Genomic DNA, 22,750 nt, shown 5'->3' with positions numbered 1-22,750 from the left:
ACACACACACACACACACACACACACACACACACACACACACAATATTACACTCCACCCACTTCTGACAAGTGTCTCCCCACCCACCCACCCAAACTCACATACAGTGATGTCAGCTTCAAGACACTTCAGAGTTCAGTTGCAGAGCATGTATGTTGAGGTTGAGCACAACTGGACAATAATTAAAGGTAACTAGCCCTTTGTGACTTGCCCTACCTGTCTGTGTGTGTGTGTGTGTGTGTCTGTGTTATGTTTAACACGGGGTATCAGGTTCCTACCTGGCTGCACAGAGCCACTCCCTCTTATGTGTAGAAAAACAGCTGAACCTCTTCACCTTTGCCAGGACGCCTTCCAACACTGGACTGCTCATTAGTTTTCATCAGATTTCCTTTTTAATATCTTTTTTTTTTTTTTTTTCCACCTGCCCCCTCTGTGACAGCTAAGAGTTACACCAGACATTCTGTCTTGTATTTTGACTTATAGAGTGATCTATATATGGATACACTGGTCCAAGGTGTGTATTTTTCTTTCCTCGCAGCCATGATGCTTCGTGACCCAGGGGTTCCCCTCCTGAGGGAGACTGGGATGACTGCACCTGATCCCCGGAAAGGAGGCTAGGAGGAAAGACAAAAGGAAAGCCAACAGCGGAACAAGTAACTTAGTCATGACCTCAAGCGAAGGACTCAATACTGAAGCTAAAATGCTCAATACCAGCTGTCTGGAACATGAGGACAAGCAACCAGCACTGGAATGGTGTGGCTAACTCCTAACAGCACTGTGAGAGGTGGGAGGAGAGGCTGGCTCCCATACAGAGGGAGGGACTCAGAGCAGAGCATGGAGCTTCATTCACTCTGCTAAACACACACACACACACACACACACACACACACACACACACACACACACACACACACGCTCTGCAATGCTGTTCTCAGGCTGAGAGAAAAGAGGGGAGCGGAGGAGAGGACAGCACGCTCGCTGAGTAAGTTGTACACAGTTATATCCTGTCTGACCATTTTACAGCAAATATGTTGCATTGTTTGCTCATTTGACAACACGTAGACAAAGTGCGCGCATTCATCTGCGTTCTTTAACTGTGTCTTCATGTAGTAAAAAGTATGCATTTGAAGTATTTTTTTTCCACTGCTAGATTTATTGAATTGAGCGTCTTTCTCTTCTCCAACTCACCCATACACACGTTTTCTGTTGATGTGAACCACATGTTACACATGCGTACACACACACACACACACACACACACATAGACGCTGCAGAGGTCCAGCTCTCCTCCCTGGGGCTTCTCCTCTACATACACAAAAATGAGAGAATAGAAAAAGGGGAAGTGGGGGTGGATGAGTGAGGGAAAACTTTAGTATGACAATGTGTGAATGCTCTTGATACATTGTGAACGGTTAGGCTCTTATATTTACTCGTTTTATCTTCTGCTTTTATTTTCAGAGTTCAGATTTCCTAATCCCTTTTATTTTGTAATACTCCTGTGTGAGTTTGACTTACTCCAGTTAATCTCCCTATTCTGATGAATCTGCTCTTTTTCTTGTTCTTGCTTTTTCATGTCACTCCCTCTAGCTTCCATTTTTACCCTAGTTTTCTGTCTTTCCATCTCTCTCTCTCTCTCTCTCTCTCTCTCTCTCTCTCTCTCATCCTGCTGATCTCACTGTTGTCCCAGGTGGTGACAGACAGGAAAAGACACTGAGCGAGGCCTAAGAGGGACAGAGGGGTTCATCAAACCTGTGGAGACCAGAGAGGTTTCAGATCGTGTAACTTGTTCCAAACAGAAGACACATTGATCCGGGTGGAAGTACCGGGCCTAAGCTCCTAGGACCAACCTCCAGGATGTCCCGGAGGAGGTCTACAGGCGACTTGGTGCCCAGGGAGATCACAGAGATCTTAGCCCGGGAGGCGAGGGCTCAGCGTGGGCAGAAGAAACCGGGAAGCTCCCTGGGACAGGCCCTCAGCTGGTTAAAGGGGAGCCGCAAGAAGAAAAACATTGGCAATGGGCTAAACCGAACTGGTATTGGTGTGACGGATGCCAAACTGGGGCTTCAGAACCATGACCCTGCGAAAGGTGAGTGGGTCGATATGTTTTAATTTTAGGTGATCAGCTGATGCTTCTATGCAGTGATAAATGTTGAGACAACAGAAGAAGCTTTTGCTCCTAGATCACAGAAATTGAGAAGTCTGAATCTTTACAAATAAAATTGTATAATTTCACTCACTTGGTTCTCTGTCAACACAGTTCAGAAAGAATCATCTAGAGAAAATCTGCCTGATATCAATAAGAGTTTTTGTCTCTAATATGAGACGCATAGAGGATCTGTTCTGTTGTCAGTTTAGTTGATGGTAAGAGTTTTGGTTTGCTTGTGTGCCAACTCTACTGTATAATTATTCTGTCTTGTTTGGTCATGATGTTTCTGAGAAATGTGTTTACTCTTGGATTAAGATGGTAACGTAATAGGGATTTAGTTATTGTCAGGACATCAGTCTGTACATTTATAACTTGGCAAAAGTCACACACACACACACACACACACACGTAGACTGTCACAGGGGTCTAATCCCCCTTTCTGTTTACTGATGCGTTTGCTTGGTCGGCAGCACAGAGATTACCCACAGTTCCCATTTCCTGTTTTTGTTCCACCTCTAAAGCCATCCCTTTCTCTTCTGTCATTGTGAGTGTGTGTGTGTGTGTGTGTGTGTGTGTGTGTGTGTGTGTGTTACTGTAGTAGTTATCCAACAACTCTTGGAAATCCAGATTGAAAGTCTTTCAGACCCTTTTTTGGTCTTCTGTGGTTTTTGTGCTCATTCTGCCTAAAAGGGACTTCCATGGTCCCTTATTATGCTTTATATTGTGGTTTTGTAAGGTCTATGGAGAACTATGAATGCTGGATGGGTAACAGACAGTGACTCCATTTGAAATCAAAGATTAACTAGTAGTGGGGCTAATAATTCCCCAGCAGAGGATGTGGTCAAAGGCTGATGGTAAGAATGTGTGGGAACCATATTTTGGGATTTTTTGTCTCAGTGATTTTGTGATTTTAAGACTGAAGAGGACCACTGTCAAACATGTCCAAGAAACAGATTATCGCTGATAAAAATGTTTGCTGAGGTAATAAAGCAAGTGAGTAGTAGGGTCATTTTCTCATAGACTTCTATCCAATCAGACTTCTTTTTGCAACCAGTGCAGTCGCCCCCTGTTGGCCATTAGAAAGAATGCAGGTTTATTCGGCATTGGCTTCACTTTTCAGACCCAGAGGTTGGTGCTTGGTTCAATGTGTTGTTTTAGTTTGTCTGTTGACTGATGGTTGAAAGTTTTAGTATTTAAAACAAAGGTTTTCTTTACAAAAGCAGAAAGTGGAAGGTGAAGGTGACCCTGAGTCGTTGACTGGTCAAAGTGAACCTGCTGTCAACACAGGAGGTCTGCAGCCTGGGGAGTGATGATTTGTTCCTTATTTCACCAACATGAACAGCTGGTGCTTTCTGTCTCACCTATGTGTGTGTGTGTGTGTGTGTGTGTGTGTGTGTGAACAAATTGTTGGGTTTGGATTGTTTTCTTTGGTACTTTGTCTCCCACAGAGAAAGCGAGGGAAGCCTGTTTTCCCACCAGTAAATAGTTATTATTATTTTCCTCTTGCTGCGGTACATTCCTCCTGAACCCGCTGGGTAACTTTACCAATCTGACGAGACAAAGCAAGCAAAGTCTGTACAAAGAAAACTGTCTCACACACACACACACACACACGTCACTTCTTGCACGTCTGAGCTCTGAAGTAGCATTTCCCGGTAGTATTTTCCCTTGCGGCCTGCAGCCTTTTCTCAAACAAGGCTTGTCTCCTTGTTGTTATAAACAGCCACATACCGAGAAGAAAGAACACAAAATATTTGATGTCCTCCATTGTGTTCTTGTGTTCTCCTTTGTTTACTGCGGTTGATGCGGCTATTACCATCCGGTAACCACCCCGCCTACATTTACTACTATATAGTACTGTGTGCGGTGGAAACGCAAAACAGATCTAGGGTTTAGGGACAGTAGATACGAGTTAGGTACGGGTTACAAGTGTTTGGTGGAAACATGGCTCATTTGACATGAGCTGCAGTGACCTATCCTGTCCTGTCTTGATACTAGTGTCATTATCAAACGAATTTCTTCTTAACTTGTTTCTTCTTTCAACAAAAGTTTAGAAACAAGTGGAATTAACTCAATCAATTGAAATAACCCACATCTGAAATCACTCCCTAACTGCTGCTTACTCACAAGTGTCCTCAATGTCTACTGTCTATAGAGTACCCCATGAAGTGTTTATCATATAGGAAGCAGTGATATATAGAGAAGCATATTTGTTGTAGTGTGCGGACATTTGACATGATGTTTCAAAAGACAACCAAACACAGTTCACCCCCCAAAAGAAATTCTGTCTCTATCCTCCACTGCACCTTCTTGTTCCTGTAGCAATGACATGTGGCTCTCCCTATAATATGTCTTTGTTGGTGGGTTTACATCGGCTGTGTCGTCCCTGCGTGACTGCCTCAGATCTGCTCGTCCGTGATCCAGAGCTCTGCAGTCCAGCGCTGACTGCCGGCTATATTTTACAGAGATTCCTCTCCTATAAAAAATAAAAAAACACTCTTTGATGTGCTGAATTCCTGGGAGACGTGCATCAGGGCGGTTTGTGTATGTGTGTGTGTCAAGGTCTGTTAGCGTGCATGTGTGTGTGCGCGGCAGCCTGGATGCCAGATTGGGCTGAGAGTTATGCGATGGAGAGGAGAGATTACAACAAATCACAAAGCCCCATTCAGCCTGGAGAGGACTCTTGGGGAACACTCTCTCAATACTTTTTTAATTAGAGCGACTTCTCAGCACACACTCACACACACACTCACACACACACACACACACACACACACACACACACACACCGATCTATGTTCCTCTCAGATTTTTACAGTCTCTTTTCCTATTCATTACTGCATATTACTGTTTTTGATTTGCTTCTCAGATTGCTTAACACCCTCTATTCAGCGCTGCTGTGGGTGTGTTGGTCCTCACTGCTTATTATTGTTCAATCAGCGTGTTTAAAGTTGTGTGTGGACGTCTGCAGTCGTGTGTGAGGGTGTGTGACCAAGTGCTACCCCGTATCAGAGGGTATCTCTGTGTTTGTGTGTCAGCAGCATATTGCTGGGCTTAGGGCGGCGCCGACCCAGCGCCAGCACTCATTACATCACCTCCAAACACACACACACACACACACACAAGGGCGTATAGAGCCCCACGCAACTACCTGCTTTGTCCAGCACAGCTCGTCTTCAGCTGCTGGCTATTTGAGCGGTGAGGTCATTTTGGACAATCCCTGGGATTCCACGTGTGCGTCCGTGTGTGTAGTCATTGTTTTCTACTTGTGTGAAGTCATGTGTGTGTGTGTGTGTACGCGTCGGTATGAGAATGCTTTTTATTGTGTCACAAATGCAAAGCTTGGTCGTAATGGATCCCAGTCTTTGCTTGAGTTTCTCTATCTGAATGTGTGTGTGTGTGCGCGCGGCTGCCACATCACAAAACACAGTGAGGGTGTGTAGATTCACAAACTATAATGCAGATTACAGACCTGGCAGAGTAATTGAAGAGCAAACATTTCATTACATGGAGAACATTGTATACAGTCTTAGCTCTATTACAGGCCACAGCTCAGGGCTGCTTTACTTTAATGCAGTTTGGCAGGATGGAGGCAGCGAGCGGAGGGCAAAGAAAGGCATGCGGCAGAGAGGGAGGAGTGTGAAAGTTTAATGCAGCCACACAATGTTCCCTGCGAACATCATTCATCGCTCACACACACACACACACACACACACACACTTTGATGAGCGAGGTAATTTTACCTGGGTAAGCAGATACCTCCGGCCCTCATCCATCACCGCAGACCTAAAGCCAGGCAGGTGAGGTAAACGTCTCCCAGGCAATGGCATTGTGAGGAGCACGTTGCCGTGGCAGCAGTGCTGCGAGGCAACAATGGGGTCCGACTGTGATGTCGGAGTGAAGCATCAATCGTCTTTCAGCTCATGTTTAATGTGAGGACGCAGCGTAGAGTAGCACGCAGGGACGTGTTGCAGCAGAGTGGGAGAATGGAGAGCGGATGGAGATAACATAGAATAGAATTGGAAAGCATCAGAAGAATTGAGGTCACAGCCCCCCACTGTTCATATGTCTGTGTTAATCAGATTTAATTTCACCCTCATGATGATACGGCCCATCCACACACACACACACACACACACACACACACACACAAACAGAGCAAAATACATGGTAGATCTGATCACAGTAGATGTGTTTTCTCATCTTTACTGTAGCTGTAGCTTTGGAGAATAATCTTTGTGAAAGCCCATGCAAATAACACATATGTGCATTTACATGTACATAGGAAGGGGTGACTAAAATGACTTGTGATCAACATCCACAGCTTTTCTCCAGAGATATTGTTTATGGAATAAGAGCTAATGGGTTGTTTAATAGGACATGCAATGTGCTTGATGTGGCGGCAGAAGCAGCTGGAAGACATCAACGTGGGTGACTGAGGGAGTGGGAGTCTGTATACACAGGGATATACAACTGATTTACCCTCAAGACTGTGTGTGTGTGGCTCCTGTTACGTAACTTGCTGTAATAGATACACCTGTTGAACACTGTTTACCTGATACAGCTGTCTGACTCTGTGAAGAGAAGAGCAGACCAGACGATGACAAGGCAACTTAAGAATTCAGTCAGTCTTCAGTGGAGTGATATTTGGGACCATATATGTTCTGACGGCTGGGTGAAACATCTTGGAACCCCGACCCGTGTCACTTTATCTGAATATGTTAGTAGCTTATGATTTATCACCTGACTGGCCTCTTGTGGCCTCACAAGCTCAAACTCACATATTTATATTTAGAAGCCAGTAGGCTTTAGTCAAGTTCTACACATGCCACTGTAACTTCCATTTTTCTATCCTTTCTTCAAGCGTATTTGGTCACATGACCATCAGAGGAGCTGTGCTAGCTTGGGCTAGAAAAGAACTAGTTTGCCCCACGTGTTGTCTGACCAAAGTGTTTCTGGTCCAAATGGTTGCACTCGGAGGAGGGGTGACAGCCCGCCCAAATCTGACATCAGAGGGGGTTTCAACATCCAACAAGCATTTCACAAATTGTCTGGAGTCTATAGTTAAGGCATCAACATACAGTGCATGAATCATTTTTAAAAATGTCTTAATATATCTGGGTATTTTTGACTGACCCGGAGGACAGAGGACTCACAGTGACACTGGTACTTCCCCAGTATTCAGCAGAAACTCTGCAGTGAACAGAACTCTTTACATTTTGCAAATGAATACAGCGCACACTCATGTAAACAGCAGCTACAACAAATCTGAGGTTGCACCCCTCATTACTTCCCTTGCCTGTAGATGGCGTACATTGGTGCCTCTACATCTGCTGTAGACACTGGAACTGCAGCGCCATGTCTGAAACTGTTGCTCGTGCAGGTCTGCGGCTCTGCGACTGGAAGTTATTGACTGGACATGGTTTTGAGCACTTTGCATGAATGTCACTGTGTGCCCGGAGGGTTTTTATTGTGATAGCAGTGTCTTGCCACAAGATGGGAGTGCTGGGCTGATGTTGGCAGAGCCATTGGATGTGGAAATCAAACTGTAAAGAATTGTATTAAGGAGAGTAGATGCCATCAATGCCATGTAGGTCAATCTATAATGAGTGCCAGTCTTTTATTTTGCAGCTTTTTTCAACAAATGTCATAATTTTGGCCACTGATCTGAGACCTCCCTGGTATCGGGTAAACACTCGACAATAAAGGTACACACATGCACATTTAGAAAGGTAGATTCCCTAATCCTGTCTTGAGGCCCCTTGAGGTGGTCACCCTGACAACCACTTTCTCTGACGACTATTCCCTGACAACGACATTCCTCTACACAAATGGCCTTTAATGTACGCATGCGTACGTGCACACACACACACACACACACACACACACACACGCACGGACTCGATGTGCTCTCCTTTGAGTTCCCTGCTGCCGTCAAATCCGAAAAATCTCTCCTGACGTTGACACATACTTTGATCAGACTCATATTTAAATGTATCTAGGGCATGTTTGGCACGTTGTATTGCAGCTCGTAGGTGACGGCAGGGTACAGAGCATCCAACACACACAGACACACACACACACACACACACACACACACACACACACACACACACACACTAAGTGCTCTCTCATAGCTGTATGACAGATGAGATAGTGAGCTCAGAGTACTCTACCAGCACAAATGTACTGGGTGTGGTTCTGGTGGGGCTGCATTAACAGGCGGCATCTCTTCTGTAAGCCTTTTATTGCAGATCATTTTACACTCGGCAATGTGAAGCTTGAGTGATATCATACTCTTTCACCTCTCTCTCTCTCATGCAGAGACATCTACACACATATACTGTAAGCATTCATATTCATATTTGGAAATTCCCAGTGAGAATTCTGCTCTTCGTCGACACCACATCGATTCCTCCTCCAGATGAACGGGGGATTGTAAATTCTTTGCCCAGCAGTCGAGCTCCTCTCCCCTTCCTCACGACTCCCCCAGTCAGTAAATCTGCTTTTTACTGGAGGCTTTTTATCTTCCAGCAGCTCTCTACACATCAGAGCGGTGGGGGGGGGGGGGGTAAGAAACGTGATCAGGGTGACCATGATGAGGAGTGTGTGGTTTCACTTTCTCGCTCCTCATCATCACACTCCCTTCCTCTACCTCCATTTTGCTCCAATGAGGAATCTCAGTGAGATGAGCAGAGTGCTACATGTCATTTTCTCTGCCTCCATACGTCTCCCTCCGACCTCATTCTGGATGGCGGCTATCGATCCGCAAGCTCTGGGAGGGGTGTCACTGGTGTTCAGTGACAGCAAAGGTCATGACATCATCATTGTGGGACATAACCCTGTGCTCACGCTGTGTTCAACACTGTCAGATGTGTTCATTTTTACAGATAGAGGGAAATGAAACATAAGGAATGATGGAAGATGACGAGTTACTGTAAAGATTGGGGATTGTTAGCACTTTTGCTCAGTGTTGCCCTCTTTATTGTCTACATTTTCCTTCTTCATGTTTGCTGAATATCGTCTCACGTTGCTGTGTTAGTGCTCTGTAAAACATGAGCAATGTTTCTTTGCTGGAATCCCCCCGTCATCCCTATTTCTGTAACTCACCCATCTGGCTCAGCATCTGTATTTCCACTAAGCATAGCTGGAATGTTTTCACCTCAAAACAAGCTTTGATCTATCTGATCTGACCGGTTGACTGGCATATAGCCTGCTCTGGTTTTTATACATGTTGCAGAGTGTGTGTGTGTGTGTGCGTGTGTGTGTGTGTGTGTGTGAGTGAGGAATTTCAAAAGGTGCCAGACAGGAGAGCTGCACCTGTGAAGATCACTTGAATTATTGAGCATCCCTCCGCTGTTTTTAGTTTCTGCTCTTGCCTTTATCTCAGTATTTATTCCCTCTTTTTGGTACTCATTCCGACGCATAAACACCACTGATATACTGCTCTGTTCCCATCAGCAGCTTTGTGTGTGTGCGCGTGTGCGTGCGTGCGTGCGTGTGTGTGTGTGTGTGTGTGTGTGTGTGCGTGCGTGTGTGTGTGTGTGTGTGTGTGTGAGGAATCTGTGTTTTCTCCATCACCACGCTGTGTTGACAGGATCTGTCAGCTGGGCTTATGATGGCTTGCAATAAAGACAACTGATCACTGCGACTACACAACTTCAGAGTGCCACGAGAGGAAGGCATGTGAATCGTCCTGTGATCTATATGAAGGAGATTAGTGTGTGTGTGTTTGTGTGTGTGTGTTTGTGTTTTCTTCCCCTCTCCAACGCTGGAAACGCTCAGCTGTGTGAGCGCTCGGCTGGGGAACTCAGCGATCACAGAGGCAGAGAGTGGGAGGGGCACTCGCACTCACACGGCCACACACACACACACACACACACGGTAGTGAGCTTGTCAGTGCTGGATGCTGCCGTTGCTTCAGCAGCTGGATGTACAGGGCTGGAAGAATAGGACTGATTTGAGTGTTTTTGGATGCTGGATCTGTGTGTGTGATAGAATCAGAACTGGAGCGCGTTTGTTTTACAGGAATTGTGTCAGTGGGTCTTTAGCACACACACACACACACTCACACACACTACACCGTACTGTGTGTGAGTGTGTCAGCAGGACTGATTCAGCAGGAATTATTTGACCACGGGGATCACAGGTTATTGACTTTGACTCAGGCTGTGTTTTCACGCTGGCGAGCGAGGGACTGTGGGAAGGTCTCAAGTGAAGGAGTACAGATGTAATGTTACAGGACGACGAGATGATAGACCCCCTTTAGGGGCTTCAGGACCGCCCCACAATGGGGAACAACGTCCAGAAGAAGAAGAAGGTGCAGACAGAGAAAAACTTCTCTGCACCCCCGTCCCCGAGCCCCAACCGGGACAAGCCTAAAGGCTTCTGGCTGTTTGGACGTCAAGATAAAGTGAAAGCAGGTAAGAGGAACGCAGGCTGATGAGTGGGTGCATAGATATCTGTAATTGACAGTCTTGTTCTTGAAAGACGGAAAGTTGGAAAACTAGCTTTTAATTGGTATTTGGACCTGTCTTATGTAGTTTGCTGCGTATGCCTGTGTGTGTGTGTGGTCATGTGAATTAGTTCCTATGGTAAGCTTTTTAGATGCAGGGTGACAATATTTCCATGCTGACTTCACCTTAGTCAGCTTCAAGGCTTCCTGCTTATTGCACAAGTGTGCAGAAGAGGCTTGTGTGTGGGCAAGAGGTAGTTTTTTTCTGGTTTTGTTCCATCGATTCGTTTCTTCTGCTGACAGATGAGTAGAGTAGTCCCACCCCCCCACCCGCCCCCCAAACCTCCATGTACCTCACTACCACAGTGTACGTGATCCTGTGACTCAGAGTGGGTTTTATTTCATGATTATGTGAGTTGTTATTGCCAGACCACTATACCTGCAGTGGAAAACAGTGCTTAGCCAGTCTCACGCTGATCATTGTCTCTGTTAACAGTCCCTGAAGCAACAAAAAGCACCAGACAAACAGGTTTAACACAAGCTCACACTGACACAGACTGATTGTCAGATAATGCTCTGCCACTTACACAAGTCCATCCCGTCTCTCTTCTGCCTCTTAGGTCATTTTTGACAAAATAGTGAACTTTTCTGGACAAAAGGTCTCTTATACCAACTCTAGCCTTAAAGCTGCAATAATCCACATTTTTACGTAACCATGAATCCAGTTACTCTGTGTAAAATGAAAGGGGTCGCTCATTGTGACGAACCCACAGAGAAATATCACTGGACTCTGCAGTTCCCCTCAGTTCTACAGAGCTCCAAATGGCAGACAGACAAAAAAAAATGACTAGCTGGTGAACAAAGTGCAGCATTCAGCAGCTAAAGAGCCAGATATTCCTTAACTAAAAGTTGAGTGAAAATTGGAGCTGGAGAAACCTATGAAGTTTATATGGTAATAATATGGAAGTATTGTATTCACAGCTTCTTCCACAGATTACTGCTGCTTTAATAAAGGACACTTGGACCCATGCAGTTTGGATGTATCATTTTACTGTTGCTTTGGCACTTTCTTCGTTACCTTGGAAAAGACTGTCACCTGGGTCACCATTCAGCACCCATAAGAAATCATTTCTGATAGCTAAATGTAAGCCTACACACTGTTTCATTTTGACTTTAATCAGTCTGCTGGTTTCTGGAGCAACTTGTCCACCGCAGACCTACCACAGACCTGTGCTGCCTCTTTCGTGAGACGCCTGTCATGGTTATATGGCCATTAGTTGGAGTTGGTGCATTAGAATATGACCAGATGCATTTATCTGCTTGTGTCATTAGACAGCATGAAATAGGACCGACATTAGCTGGAACCAAACAGCAATAATAATCAGACCAAGACTAATCAGTTCTTGGCAGACTTCCATTTTTCTTGTGGGTGTGTTTTTTTCTGTTGCAGTGAGACTTTCAGATGAGAGAAATGCAACTATTTCATATTCTTGCCTCTTATTGTGCAAAACAGGTTCACTTATAGTTGCCTTGAAAGTTTAATTCTTGTGTTTCACGGTCGGAATTAGTCCCTGATGCTACTGGTTTCCATGGTAACGACGGAACCTACTGAACCCTGTGTGTTAATGGTATGGAGGTATACATCGGCTGTCAGTAAAACGAGAGTGGGCTGTTAAGGAACGTCTCTTATCAAAACATCACGATGGCATTTGTTTGTGTGTGTGTGTGTGTAAAAAAGAAAGACTATGCTCGTTCTAGATAATGAACTTGTGTGTGTATACAAACACATCTTGATTTCATTTGCTCTCAGGGTGGTCGATGTGGGATTGTCGTCTTCTGTTCTCCTGTGTTCGCCCGCCTCATTCATGGGGAGTTTATTCAGAAACTGGGGTGTGAATGCATTCCTACATTCCAGACGATTTCCTTACGCATGGGCACCCATCCAGCACACAAACACACAGCTTCTCAGGGCTTCTTCATATGAGGCTCGATTCCTGTTTTTTTGAGGCGATTGGAGCTGCTTTTTGCTGCACAATGCTCCCAAAGGAAGAAGAGGGCAGTGTATTACACAGAATTGTCACTGCACATGGGTGTATGTGCTGATGCAATGCTCTTCAAAGTCGTCTCCATGTTGTTGCCTTCATTTATATACCAGTAAACCATAGCTAACAGCCACAGTAAATGCAGCCACCACACAGTGCATGGTGTCTGTGCTGCAGTAACGCAGCTTCTAGGTGTAGCAGGCTAATGAAACACGCAGGAGATGAAGATCCTCACTCCTGAAATATGTGTCATGTCTGTGGTTTTGGCCATGTTCCAAACCAGAAACCCTGCCTGTGTCCTTCACAACACCTGAGAGGTCGTTTATGTTGGGGAACGCAACACTTAGCAGACTGGGAAACGACTGGATGTCACACATAAAATGCCTGGCTTGTTCTGTATTTTTAGTCAAGGTCATCCACGTGTGTGTTTGTGTCTTCACGTCGTGTTTCCCATTGGCTTTTGCTCAGATGCTGACAAGCTCATTTTACAGGGGGATGTCATTTGTGTGCAAATAATTATAATTGTTCTGAACTTTTAGTACTTAAACTACTTAAACACTGTAAGCTCAGTGAGGTGAGATGTGTGATCCTGAAAAAGATCTGTAGTCAATAGTGTCTGTAGTGTGTCTCCATCATGAAGGGACACCCAAAGAAATAGAATAGTTACTGTTAGGGCAACAAACGATTACTGTCATTATCCATTAATCTGCCAATTATTTCCTCAATTAATCATTTGAGCTAAAAAATATCGGAAAATGAGAAAATGGCCATCACCCTTCTTTAAGTCCAGGGTGACGTCTTCAAATTGCTCGTTTTGTCCAACCACAAGTCACAAACACAGAGATATTCAATTTACTTTTTGCAGCAAATCGTTACAGTTGAGAAGCCAGAAGCAGAGAATGTTTGACAAAAATCTTCTGTCAATTGACTAATAGATGAATGGACTAATTGTTTCAGCTCTAGTTACTATTATATACAACTATTTATGAATTGTCTTATGTCGTTTTTTTTGTAAATAACTTTCCCTCTAAATGGGGAAAATGTTCTTACTGGTGATTAGATGAAAGATGAAACCAGATGCTTTAGAACTTTTCCTTCACCCGGCACAGTCACGCTATCAACTCTTCAGTTCAAGTGTTAGTCACCAGTGACTGCATGCGTTTGTCTGCACACAAACCGTTCGAAGACGCAGTAGCGTGCGGGGTTGAGATGTTGCCAGCTGAGCTCCAAAGTCACAAAGACGCCTATTCATCTGGTGATGTGAGCGCTAAGACAGTGGCTGCGGCGGATAAGATTAGCTCACTATGAACTCACTTCGCTGCACCCACAGGTGGTCAGTGACGCAGATGGACACACACGCACACACAGAGAGACTGTTTGCGCTGTCATCGTCTCATTCTTGGGCCCTGTCGGGGCTTTGTGATGCAGCTGACGGGTCTCCAGATGTTTCCTATTACCTTCTCACAACTGTCCACTCTGCAGGGAGAGCCTCAGCTGGCTTACATCAGACTGATCCACTGTCGCTGTAAACTCAAGACTGAAATGTGAGGAACCTGCACACCTTCTCCTGTCTTTTATCTTCAGCTCATTCCTTCACACTCCCGTCTGCTTCCTCTCCTTTGTGCTGTTATCTCCCTGACCTTGGACTGTTGGCTGGTTATTTATCTTCCAGCATTCCAAAAGGGGGGATATTTACATGTATACGCGGTCAGATTTACACTGACTGCTCAGCTTTGACTGTGAAAAATGGAAAGATTGTGACTTCAGGGATGATGAAGGATTGAGAGGTGAAGTAAAGTGAAAACTGATGACAGAATTAGGGGGGGAGAACGGAAAGAAGCTGACTCTAGTCTAGAGAATATAATGGGTAGAGAAGAGAGGGGCACATTGTATAGGGCTGTGTATAATGCGAGAACAAGGCTGCCAGCAGATTTGCCTGCCATTTTCATTACGACTGTCTTGAGCGGGGTGTGATATTCCATATTCCATTATCCTGTTGGGTAAGGCTCGCCTAAGCCTTTTGATTTCTGTAAGCGGGGCTAAGACGCTCTCTTCTTGGTCCTCCTTTGAAGATCCCATTTACTGTGTGCCACTGACTCCCTGCGGAGAGCTTAGGCAACACACAGTTGGATAAAGAGGAGATGACTTTTCGTCTCCGCTATCTGTCCCTCCTACGCCTCACCCCATCTCGTCTTACTGCCCTGATTTTTTCTGTTCTGTTGCTGTTTCTCTCGCTGCTCTCCTCTGCTTTTCATGCAGGCAGGTACATCTCGACGGTATACATATATAACCTCCATTACCCTTCTTTTACTTTCTTTTCTGCTGAGACGATACAATAGGAAGAATGATGTCGTTATTCTTTAACCTCTGTCCTCTAACTTTCCTCTGTTTCCCTTTCTTCTCCATCTACAACTTTCAAACTTCTCTGTGCTTTAGACTAAGTATAAAGCCCTCCGTCTGTTTAAAAGCCCTGTCATTCATCACTCCTCTCCTCCATCCTGCGACATTAGGCTCTCAGGACCTTCATGGTGGCGCCGCCTGTTTTAGTTGTCGACATCTATTTCTCACCTGTAACATCATGTTCTGGCCTGTTGCAACGACGTGTCGCCGAAGTGCTCTTTGGAGATGAAGGGGGATCGTTAACCTTCCTCCTTTGTCCAGCCCTCTCATGCCCTTCAGCAGCAGCAACTTTTGTTGTCTTCCTCAAAATGAAAGGACCTTTTTGGCAGCATGCAATTGTGGTTAGTCTGCATATTCTGGTCCTAAATGCAGCATGGGAATGTTTTTTTAGCCAGTGGATGCGGCATCTCCAGAGAACTTTAAAGTAACTATAATTCTTTCTAAATGATCCACAACCCGTTAGCAAGTCTCCTGCATGCGAAGAGAAAGTGTGTATGGAGTGTTCCTAAGGTTGCTACGTGATGGCTTGACCCAAATTTAACTTAAGCTGCCACTTGGAAAGAAATCCTGTTATTTCAGCCATGGTTTTACTCATTTAAAAAAGTGCTACCTGAAGGCAGTAATCCATGACACCACTTACTGCATTCATTTTTCATTTTCATTTTTCCTTACAAATTTTGCTTAATCAAAGCTGCACTAGTCAACAATGGATCAAATGACTTGTGGGCTCGTATAGTAACAAACTCACGGAGACTTTTTGCCCCGACTCTTCCTTCAGCAGGAACAGGAAAAGCAATGACTACATCAAAGTTGTGTCATTGGACTTTGTCATTGGTGTTTGAGCAACATCTATTTCAAGTGACATAACACTGGTTATGACCATGTATAAGCCATGTTGCTGCTTGAGTCCCCTGTAGCTTCAGAGTTGCTGTTCACTCTACAGTATAAAAGGACCCAGTGTTTGAATGGCTCTGTAATGGGGCTCAGTCCAGTGACTTCCTGTATCGCCACCTAAATTGAATTAAAGTATTAGACCATACCATTAAACAATACAAATACGCACAAACACACAGGCCTATGTGTGACCTTGCCATTCAGACATCATCATTTCAACTTTGGACACGGCTTGGATTTGATGTTCATCGCTTTGAAACTAGAACAAAATCATCTTTTATTTCTGACGTTAGGCTTTCATTTTCCAACTTCATTGTGTGCAATCTGTAATTTGAAACTTGTGACAGCCTTAGCTAAGCATGTCCTGCCCCGCTGATGGAGAAGAAAGTGATATCAAACCTGAGATTAGGCCTCACTGAAATTAAGTTATCCATCACTTCTATTGGTCGTCTCAAAGTGCTCATTTAGAGTTTTCCTCTGACACTGATGAAAAGAAATCTGATTTGCTAAGCTGCAATAATTACACATGTTCTGTCTTAGGTTAGAAAACCAAGACTAAAGCCTTTTTTAAAAAAAATTGATTTAACTTTCGACCATAATCAGCTCTTCAGTTCCATGAAAATGCCTCAGAATCAGCATTTTAGACCATTACAGACCCTGAATCCCTTATTACAACAGTGGAATCTTTCAGATGCAATAGAAGTGGGACTTTTTCAGACTGCTGAATTTGAGTGAAATCCCCATCAACACCCTGGAAATATTTATCTCGTCAGACATCTGAAATAACAGTAACAGTAAAAATACATTTGCTGTGGTCAGAGAGGAACTATGGGCTCAAATAAAAGTCAAAAAGATTATGAGCCTTGGAAATTATGTTTAGAAATAATTTCAAAACCTCTATATTTCCCTTCATAAACCTGAGGAAAAAAACTCATGCATGTCTGAAGGGTAACACGTGCACAAATGCTCACAAACACATTTAAATTACAAGTAGGCTACGAATTTTGGCCCTGCTTTTACAGACAAAAACATGGCCAAAATTCGTATTTCTAACTTCAAGGTGGAGTTTTGAACCACTGGTAGCATTATGGAGCAGTGAGCAATGCGCACAAGGATGCATATCCACACGTCGAGGCAGGGAATAAGAAGCCTGCAAGCTACGGATGTAACGTGGTTGTAAACAATGCAGGATTTAAAATATTCCAAAAATCGGCTTTGCAAATGTTTTATGAGGAAAGAAACACATTCAACACATTTGTTAGACCTCAAGGATATTTGGTGAGAAAGAATGAATGTAAACACAGCTTTGGTTTGTTTACAAGAAAACTCCACAGGGTACCTTTACATGTGTGTGTGTGTGTGCATGTTCAACGTCATTGTCAGTGTGGGGACTTTGAGTTTCACACACAGTTTCCTGCTTTGACTCAGATGTTCACAGAAGCTGTACTCTTTTCTCAGTTGTTGTGCAACCTCACTGTTAAGATCATTTGTACACAAATGTTGTTGCTTTACAATCTCATTTTTTATTAGAACCATGTCTCTCACAAACTTGAGAACTCCTACAGAGTTTATAGGTTTTAAAAGCGTGATATACAACCACAGAATTATTTTTGTATATCATTTCTTTTATATGAGAGATGGCACCAACTCCAAAGCCTCTTGTGTTTTGTCTGAAGTCTCAAAGTCTTCATGTTTACCTGTAGATGGAAAGTAACTGGTACAAAGCGTCTCTCCTCTTTTTGCTTTTTGTACAATAAATGTAATAAAACAAATATATACATGTCAATCAGTGTAATGCGTTGATGACACCAGCTATAATTCACCTCAACAAATTAAGTCATGTCATCTTACTGGTGTCGGGAGACGTTGGACTCGTTTCATTGGGGAGCTGAGTATATCTGTGCCAAGCACACGACGCCGAGCCAGCGCCGGCCTCAGACACTTTCTGCGCGTCAATATTTGGCAGCAGGTTTGCTCAAACACGCTGTCGTCTTTTCACGCAGATTTACAAGTGTTTTCAAACTGATTCGGTCAAAATGTGTGCCGAGTTGTTTACGAAAGAGAAGCTTAGTTCACTGGCCGTGCATAATGGGATTTCACTGAGGAAGAGTGACGAGGAGGAGTGTGTTTTCTGGGACTTTAATGAAGGCTCACAATTGGCAGAATGAGATGTTGTTTTCTGTGGGCAGGAGGCACACACACACACACACACACACACACACAACCCTCATTCTCTGCATATCTCTCGCTCACATACACACATTGGAGCACTTATCTTGCTGATGAACAAACTCGTACTTTCACTGCCTGTGCGTTTATGCGTTTATGTGTGCGTTACATGTGCGGCGTGTCGAAAACAGGGTGCATCTGTTCAAGCCTAATGTGTTCAGTGTGATTCAGATGACACACAGTCAGATGAAGTTAAAGTCACACACTTGTTCCTCACAGCTCAGAGATGTAAGGAGATGTGTTTGCCATCTAAACTCTGCTCCTCTCTTCTCATCCCCCACTTATATTGATGAAAAGCATCGACATTTCCACGGTGACAGAGGGAGCGCTTCATCTTGAAAGCCTAGTTTTATACTTTTCATTGTTAAACAGCTTCTATATCCATTCCCTGCGTGTTTCAGCAACTGACTCACATGATCCATTATAACAGACTGGAGAGTCCATGTATAGAAGAGGGGACGATTGTCTCACAGAGCAGTCCATGTCTGGACATCTTTACAATGTCTATGACTTCCAGAGGAGGACGAGAACATGAAATGATGGAAATGACATTTTGGTTCAAATGGAAAAGTCAAATGCAAACATACATTGTGATTTGCTAATGAGACAAACCAGACTGTGACATTTGGGATTTTGTGCCATTGTAGCATATTGAGAGGAGGTCAAGGAGAGAGAACAGCTGCTAAATGGGAAAACAAATTAACAAGACATTTCTGTCTTGAAATCTGTGCTTTGCCTACTTTAAATGATCTGCCAGTGAGGGGAGGTATTTCAAATCTCCAAAAGAAATCGATTCAAGTATAAATCCTGACTTAACCAAAACTGCTTTATAGGCATCGTTTGACATTTTAGTAAATGTGTTTATTCATATTCTTACCAAGGTTAGTTTAGCTTAGCATAAAGACTGGGAGCAGGAGAGGACATAAAACCATAACTTGTTAACCTGATTGAGTCCGACAAAGGAGTCAGACTTCAGGGCATCAGGCCTGTCCCGTCCTGTCCTGCTCGGAGATGAGTCTGTGCGGAAGCTGTAGGTCTCTCATTAACTCATCAGTCATACTAAATAAGACCATTCACCATTAGGGAGACATGCCCTCGAATAACCTGCAGCACCTGCGCCTTTTTTTCTACTTCCAGCTGTGTTTCTTGTGGACTTTATGTATATATCTAATCTGGTTTTTGCTTCTACACAGTTTGCTTTCTGTCAAGTTATGTGTCTCTGTGATTCTTCATTGGAAACATACAAAATAAGTCCAGACAGATCTTTTTTTGCATTATGCTCTCCACTTGTACTCTGTCTGTCTTCTCTCAGGGTGCTTTTGTCTGGAGGCCTTTGGGTCTCTCCATACCCTCTAATTTTCCAGGGTCATCCAGAGGACTCCTGTGCTCACTCCCACGGCAATTGGCAACAAATAGATTTATTATCTTTTTGTTAAGACTGTGGATGAATGTCATGAACAGTGAGTCAACATCCATATCAGTATCTGTGTTTACAGAGAGTTCAGTTTGGCTCACAAAAAGCTTTAAAGTTAGAACAACAAGGAGCAAAAAACAGCTCATCCTCCAAGAGGAAAAATACCCACAATCCCCTTATCAGGGAGAGAAAGAGACAGCGAGAGAGCGAGAGAGAAAGAACAGGAGGGAGAGAGTGATAATTACAAAAAGAGTGACAGTTACTATTTTTAAGCACAGCGGGTGCTGCAGCAGCTTAGTTTGACTCCATGTTTGTGTTCCCTGAAGTGCAGTCAGTCACCTCAGCTCAGGTGCACAACCTGCTTCAGGTCAGGATTAAGAAGTGGAGTAAATACAGAGTTGATCTCTGCTGAGGACAATATAAACCATCAAGGTACCATGCACGTTGATTAAGTGCAGTTTATGCTGAATGAAGTGATGTTCTAAATAACAACTCAACTATTTCTAAACCTGTGTTAGGCTAAGATGTCTGATGTCTTATTTTTATTCTTATATATATATCCAAACCTGGTAGCTGAGCTGACACCAACCAACCAAAAATAAATACAATATTTTAAATGTTAGTCACACACACACACACACACACACACACATAGACGTGTGTATTCAAAGTCTCAGTTAAGAAGAATATATCTGCAGTGAGTGAAATGTATATTTTTAGCAAATGTTTATTTTCCATAACTAAAAGCTTGCAATGACTTGGTTGTACTTGCTGCCCACAGTAAAAACCTAATCTTCATCAAAGCTATTTGTCTTTGTCTTAGAACTGCTATCTTACTTATTTATGTGACAAAGAGGTTTGATTTTTTTTCACATAATCCAATTAATGGTGGAGAAATTTTGGCTAATTTCATAAAATCCTTCCGATACAGTTTTGCTCACTTGTTTCACTCTCTTTTTTTTCCTTTGCCCTCTTCATCCTCCTTACCATTTCTATTCAACCCAGTCTCCTCCTTTCTTGTTCCCTCTTTATCTCACCACCTCTGCAAGCCACCCAGAGGAAATCAGAAATGCAGATGGTTCATGTGTAGTGACAGTTACTGTACTCCGTGATTTATGTCCTTCCCCTGCCCTGTACCCTTCTCTCCTCCTCCTCCTCCTATGTCCTCAGCCCTTCCTCACATCTCTGCCTTTCTCTCTGCTGTCGTCTTCCCACCATCTCCTGGGTCCTGCAGTGCATTTTGCAGTTTTACATTTTGTATGTTTTGTTTTTATGCTCCCTCTACGACTATTTGCTCCCATCAGATAGGTACAGTAAGGAATGAGCCTAATCTCACAGTTCATATTTCACTCTCTGCAGGCCACCTGAACAGACGGTGCAGTGCCAGATATTATCATAACAAGATACATGAAACATGAAAAAGTCCACTGGATATGTGCATGGAGGACGGAGGTTGGGCTGCCTCGCTCTCCCCCTGGTTAATACTACACTCTTCAATGTAGGGGAGCTCATAACTCAAGTCCACCACAGCAGCCATAGAATACAAATCAGGGGAGCGGCAACGAGCTGAATAATGACACCTGTGTGTGTGTGTGTGTGTGTGTGTGTGTGTGTGTGTGTTGGACCAAGGTTTATTGCTGGTCACATTTTAATCTCTTCCTGTACTCTGGCAGTTTCATTACCTCTGTCTATAGGGATGGAAAGAGCAACTGGGAGAGAAAGGCATTGCAGCCAATCACTGTGGTCAGGCGACAAAGACTGTAAAGACTGTAAAGTGTAAACCCACTTTATAGTATAAGGAAGATGATATTCTTTATTTTTCTTCCAACAAATCCCATGAAAAGATCAAAACAAACAATGCATTGATCCAAACAAAACATATTGGCTCATTCCCTTTGTGCCATAGAGCAACAAACACTATGAAAACACTTCAATGAGCCACACCATTGCACTGGATGACATGTTTCCTTGTTAGCATTAACATGGGTACCCTATCTCTAACCCGGCCTCCCCACGTCCCCCTATTTCTTTTCTAATGAACTCGGCATGTACGCACTGAACCACACACCCACTGATACACACACACACACACTCACAGTGGCTGTTTTCAAGCCTAGCCGGGCATGAAGTGGAAAGCCTGTTGCTCCTCATGGCCCAGTGGCCTGTGTGCTCACCCGATACTGATGCTGAGGTTATGACAAAGGCAGAACAGCTATCACTTTTTATTCTCTGTTTACATCCTTTCTCCCCTGAGCAGAACGTGAAAGAGTGACCTGAGGACATGAGATGAGCTAATACTCACCATGTGGCCACAGGATGACATTTTCCAATAAGTGTGTGTGTGTGTATGTGTGTGTGTTAGCGTCAGCGTCTGGGCTTGGTCAGTCCACCGGGAGTCATATTTTACATTAAGCTGCTTTTCTCTGTCCGGCATCAGTACAAACTGGCCCTGTGTGTCTACAGTAAACGTCCTCATCAGATGACCTGCTGTTTTTGCAGAGTCAGAGTTGATACAGCACTCTCTAGTGGAGCAGGAAGTTATATGTGTGTGTACAAGAAATGACATATGTTGATGGAGAGCAGCTTATCTTCGTGATCTCTCCTCAGAGAGATGAGGTCTGTGTCTGCTCCGGTAAAACATATATATATATATATATAATATATTTTCCTTTTATTAAATAGGCCAGTCTTGTCTGGTTACTCAGCAAGTTGAGTTTACTCATCATGAGGAGGGCTACTCAGGCTGTAAAAACTGTATAATGTCTCCTGTGGCTCTGGAGGAGCTTTCCAAAAAGGAATCTTTATGTGGCCGCGTCTCCTGATGACACGCGACCAATTGATGCTCTTTTTTAGATGTATTTTAGATATCCATGCAAGCCAGCAGGAGAGACCTCAGTTTCATCTTTGACTCAGAACTAAATTCTAGGGGAGCGACACAGAGAGACCAATGCACACCTTTATATCCAGCAGGCTAGACTACTGTACTGCTCTCCTATCTGGTCTACCCAAAAGACTTATAAATCAGTTACAATTGATTCTTTTTTTCAAGTTGTTCCAAAGTGCAGGACAAAACCTTCTGGTGAGGCAGCTTATAGTGCAGTAAATGTGAACCATTTATTTTATTGTATACATGTTTTAAAAAATGTTCTTTTCCCTGTTATCGATTCTGTC

General features: G+C 43.7%; 1 protein-coding gene across 1 annotated transcript in view; it reads left to right on the top strand.

Annotated features, from left to right (window-relative positions):
• The first annotated feature begins 1,853 nt into the window (after positions 1 to 1,853).
• nhsl3 (NHS like 3) overlaps positions 1,854 to 22,750 on the top strand; it is a 33,194-nt gene continuing 12,297 nt past the window's right edge. The window contains exon 1 of the mRNA XM_070921769.1: positions 1,854 to 2,085. Within this exon, the coding sequence (XP_070777870.1) occupies positions 1,854 to 2,085 (232 nt within the window). The remainder of the gene's footprint in view (positions 2,086 to 22,750) is intronic.

The sequence above is a fragment of the Enoplosus armatus genome, chromosome 16, assembly GCF_043641665.1.
Source record: "Enoplosus armatus isolate fEnoArm2 chromosome 16, fEnoArm2.hap1, whole genome shotgun sequence".
Classification (NCBI taxonomy): Eukaryota; Metazoa; Chordata; class Actinopteri; order Centrarchiformes; family Enoplosidae; genus Enoplosus; species Enoplosus armatus.
This window is presented reverse-complemented; position numbering and strand designations above follow the sequence as displayed.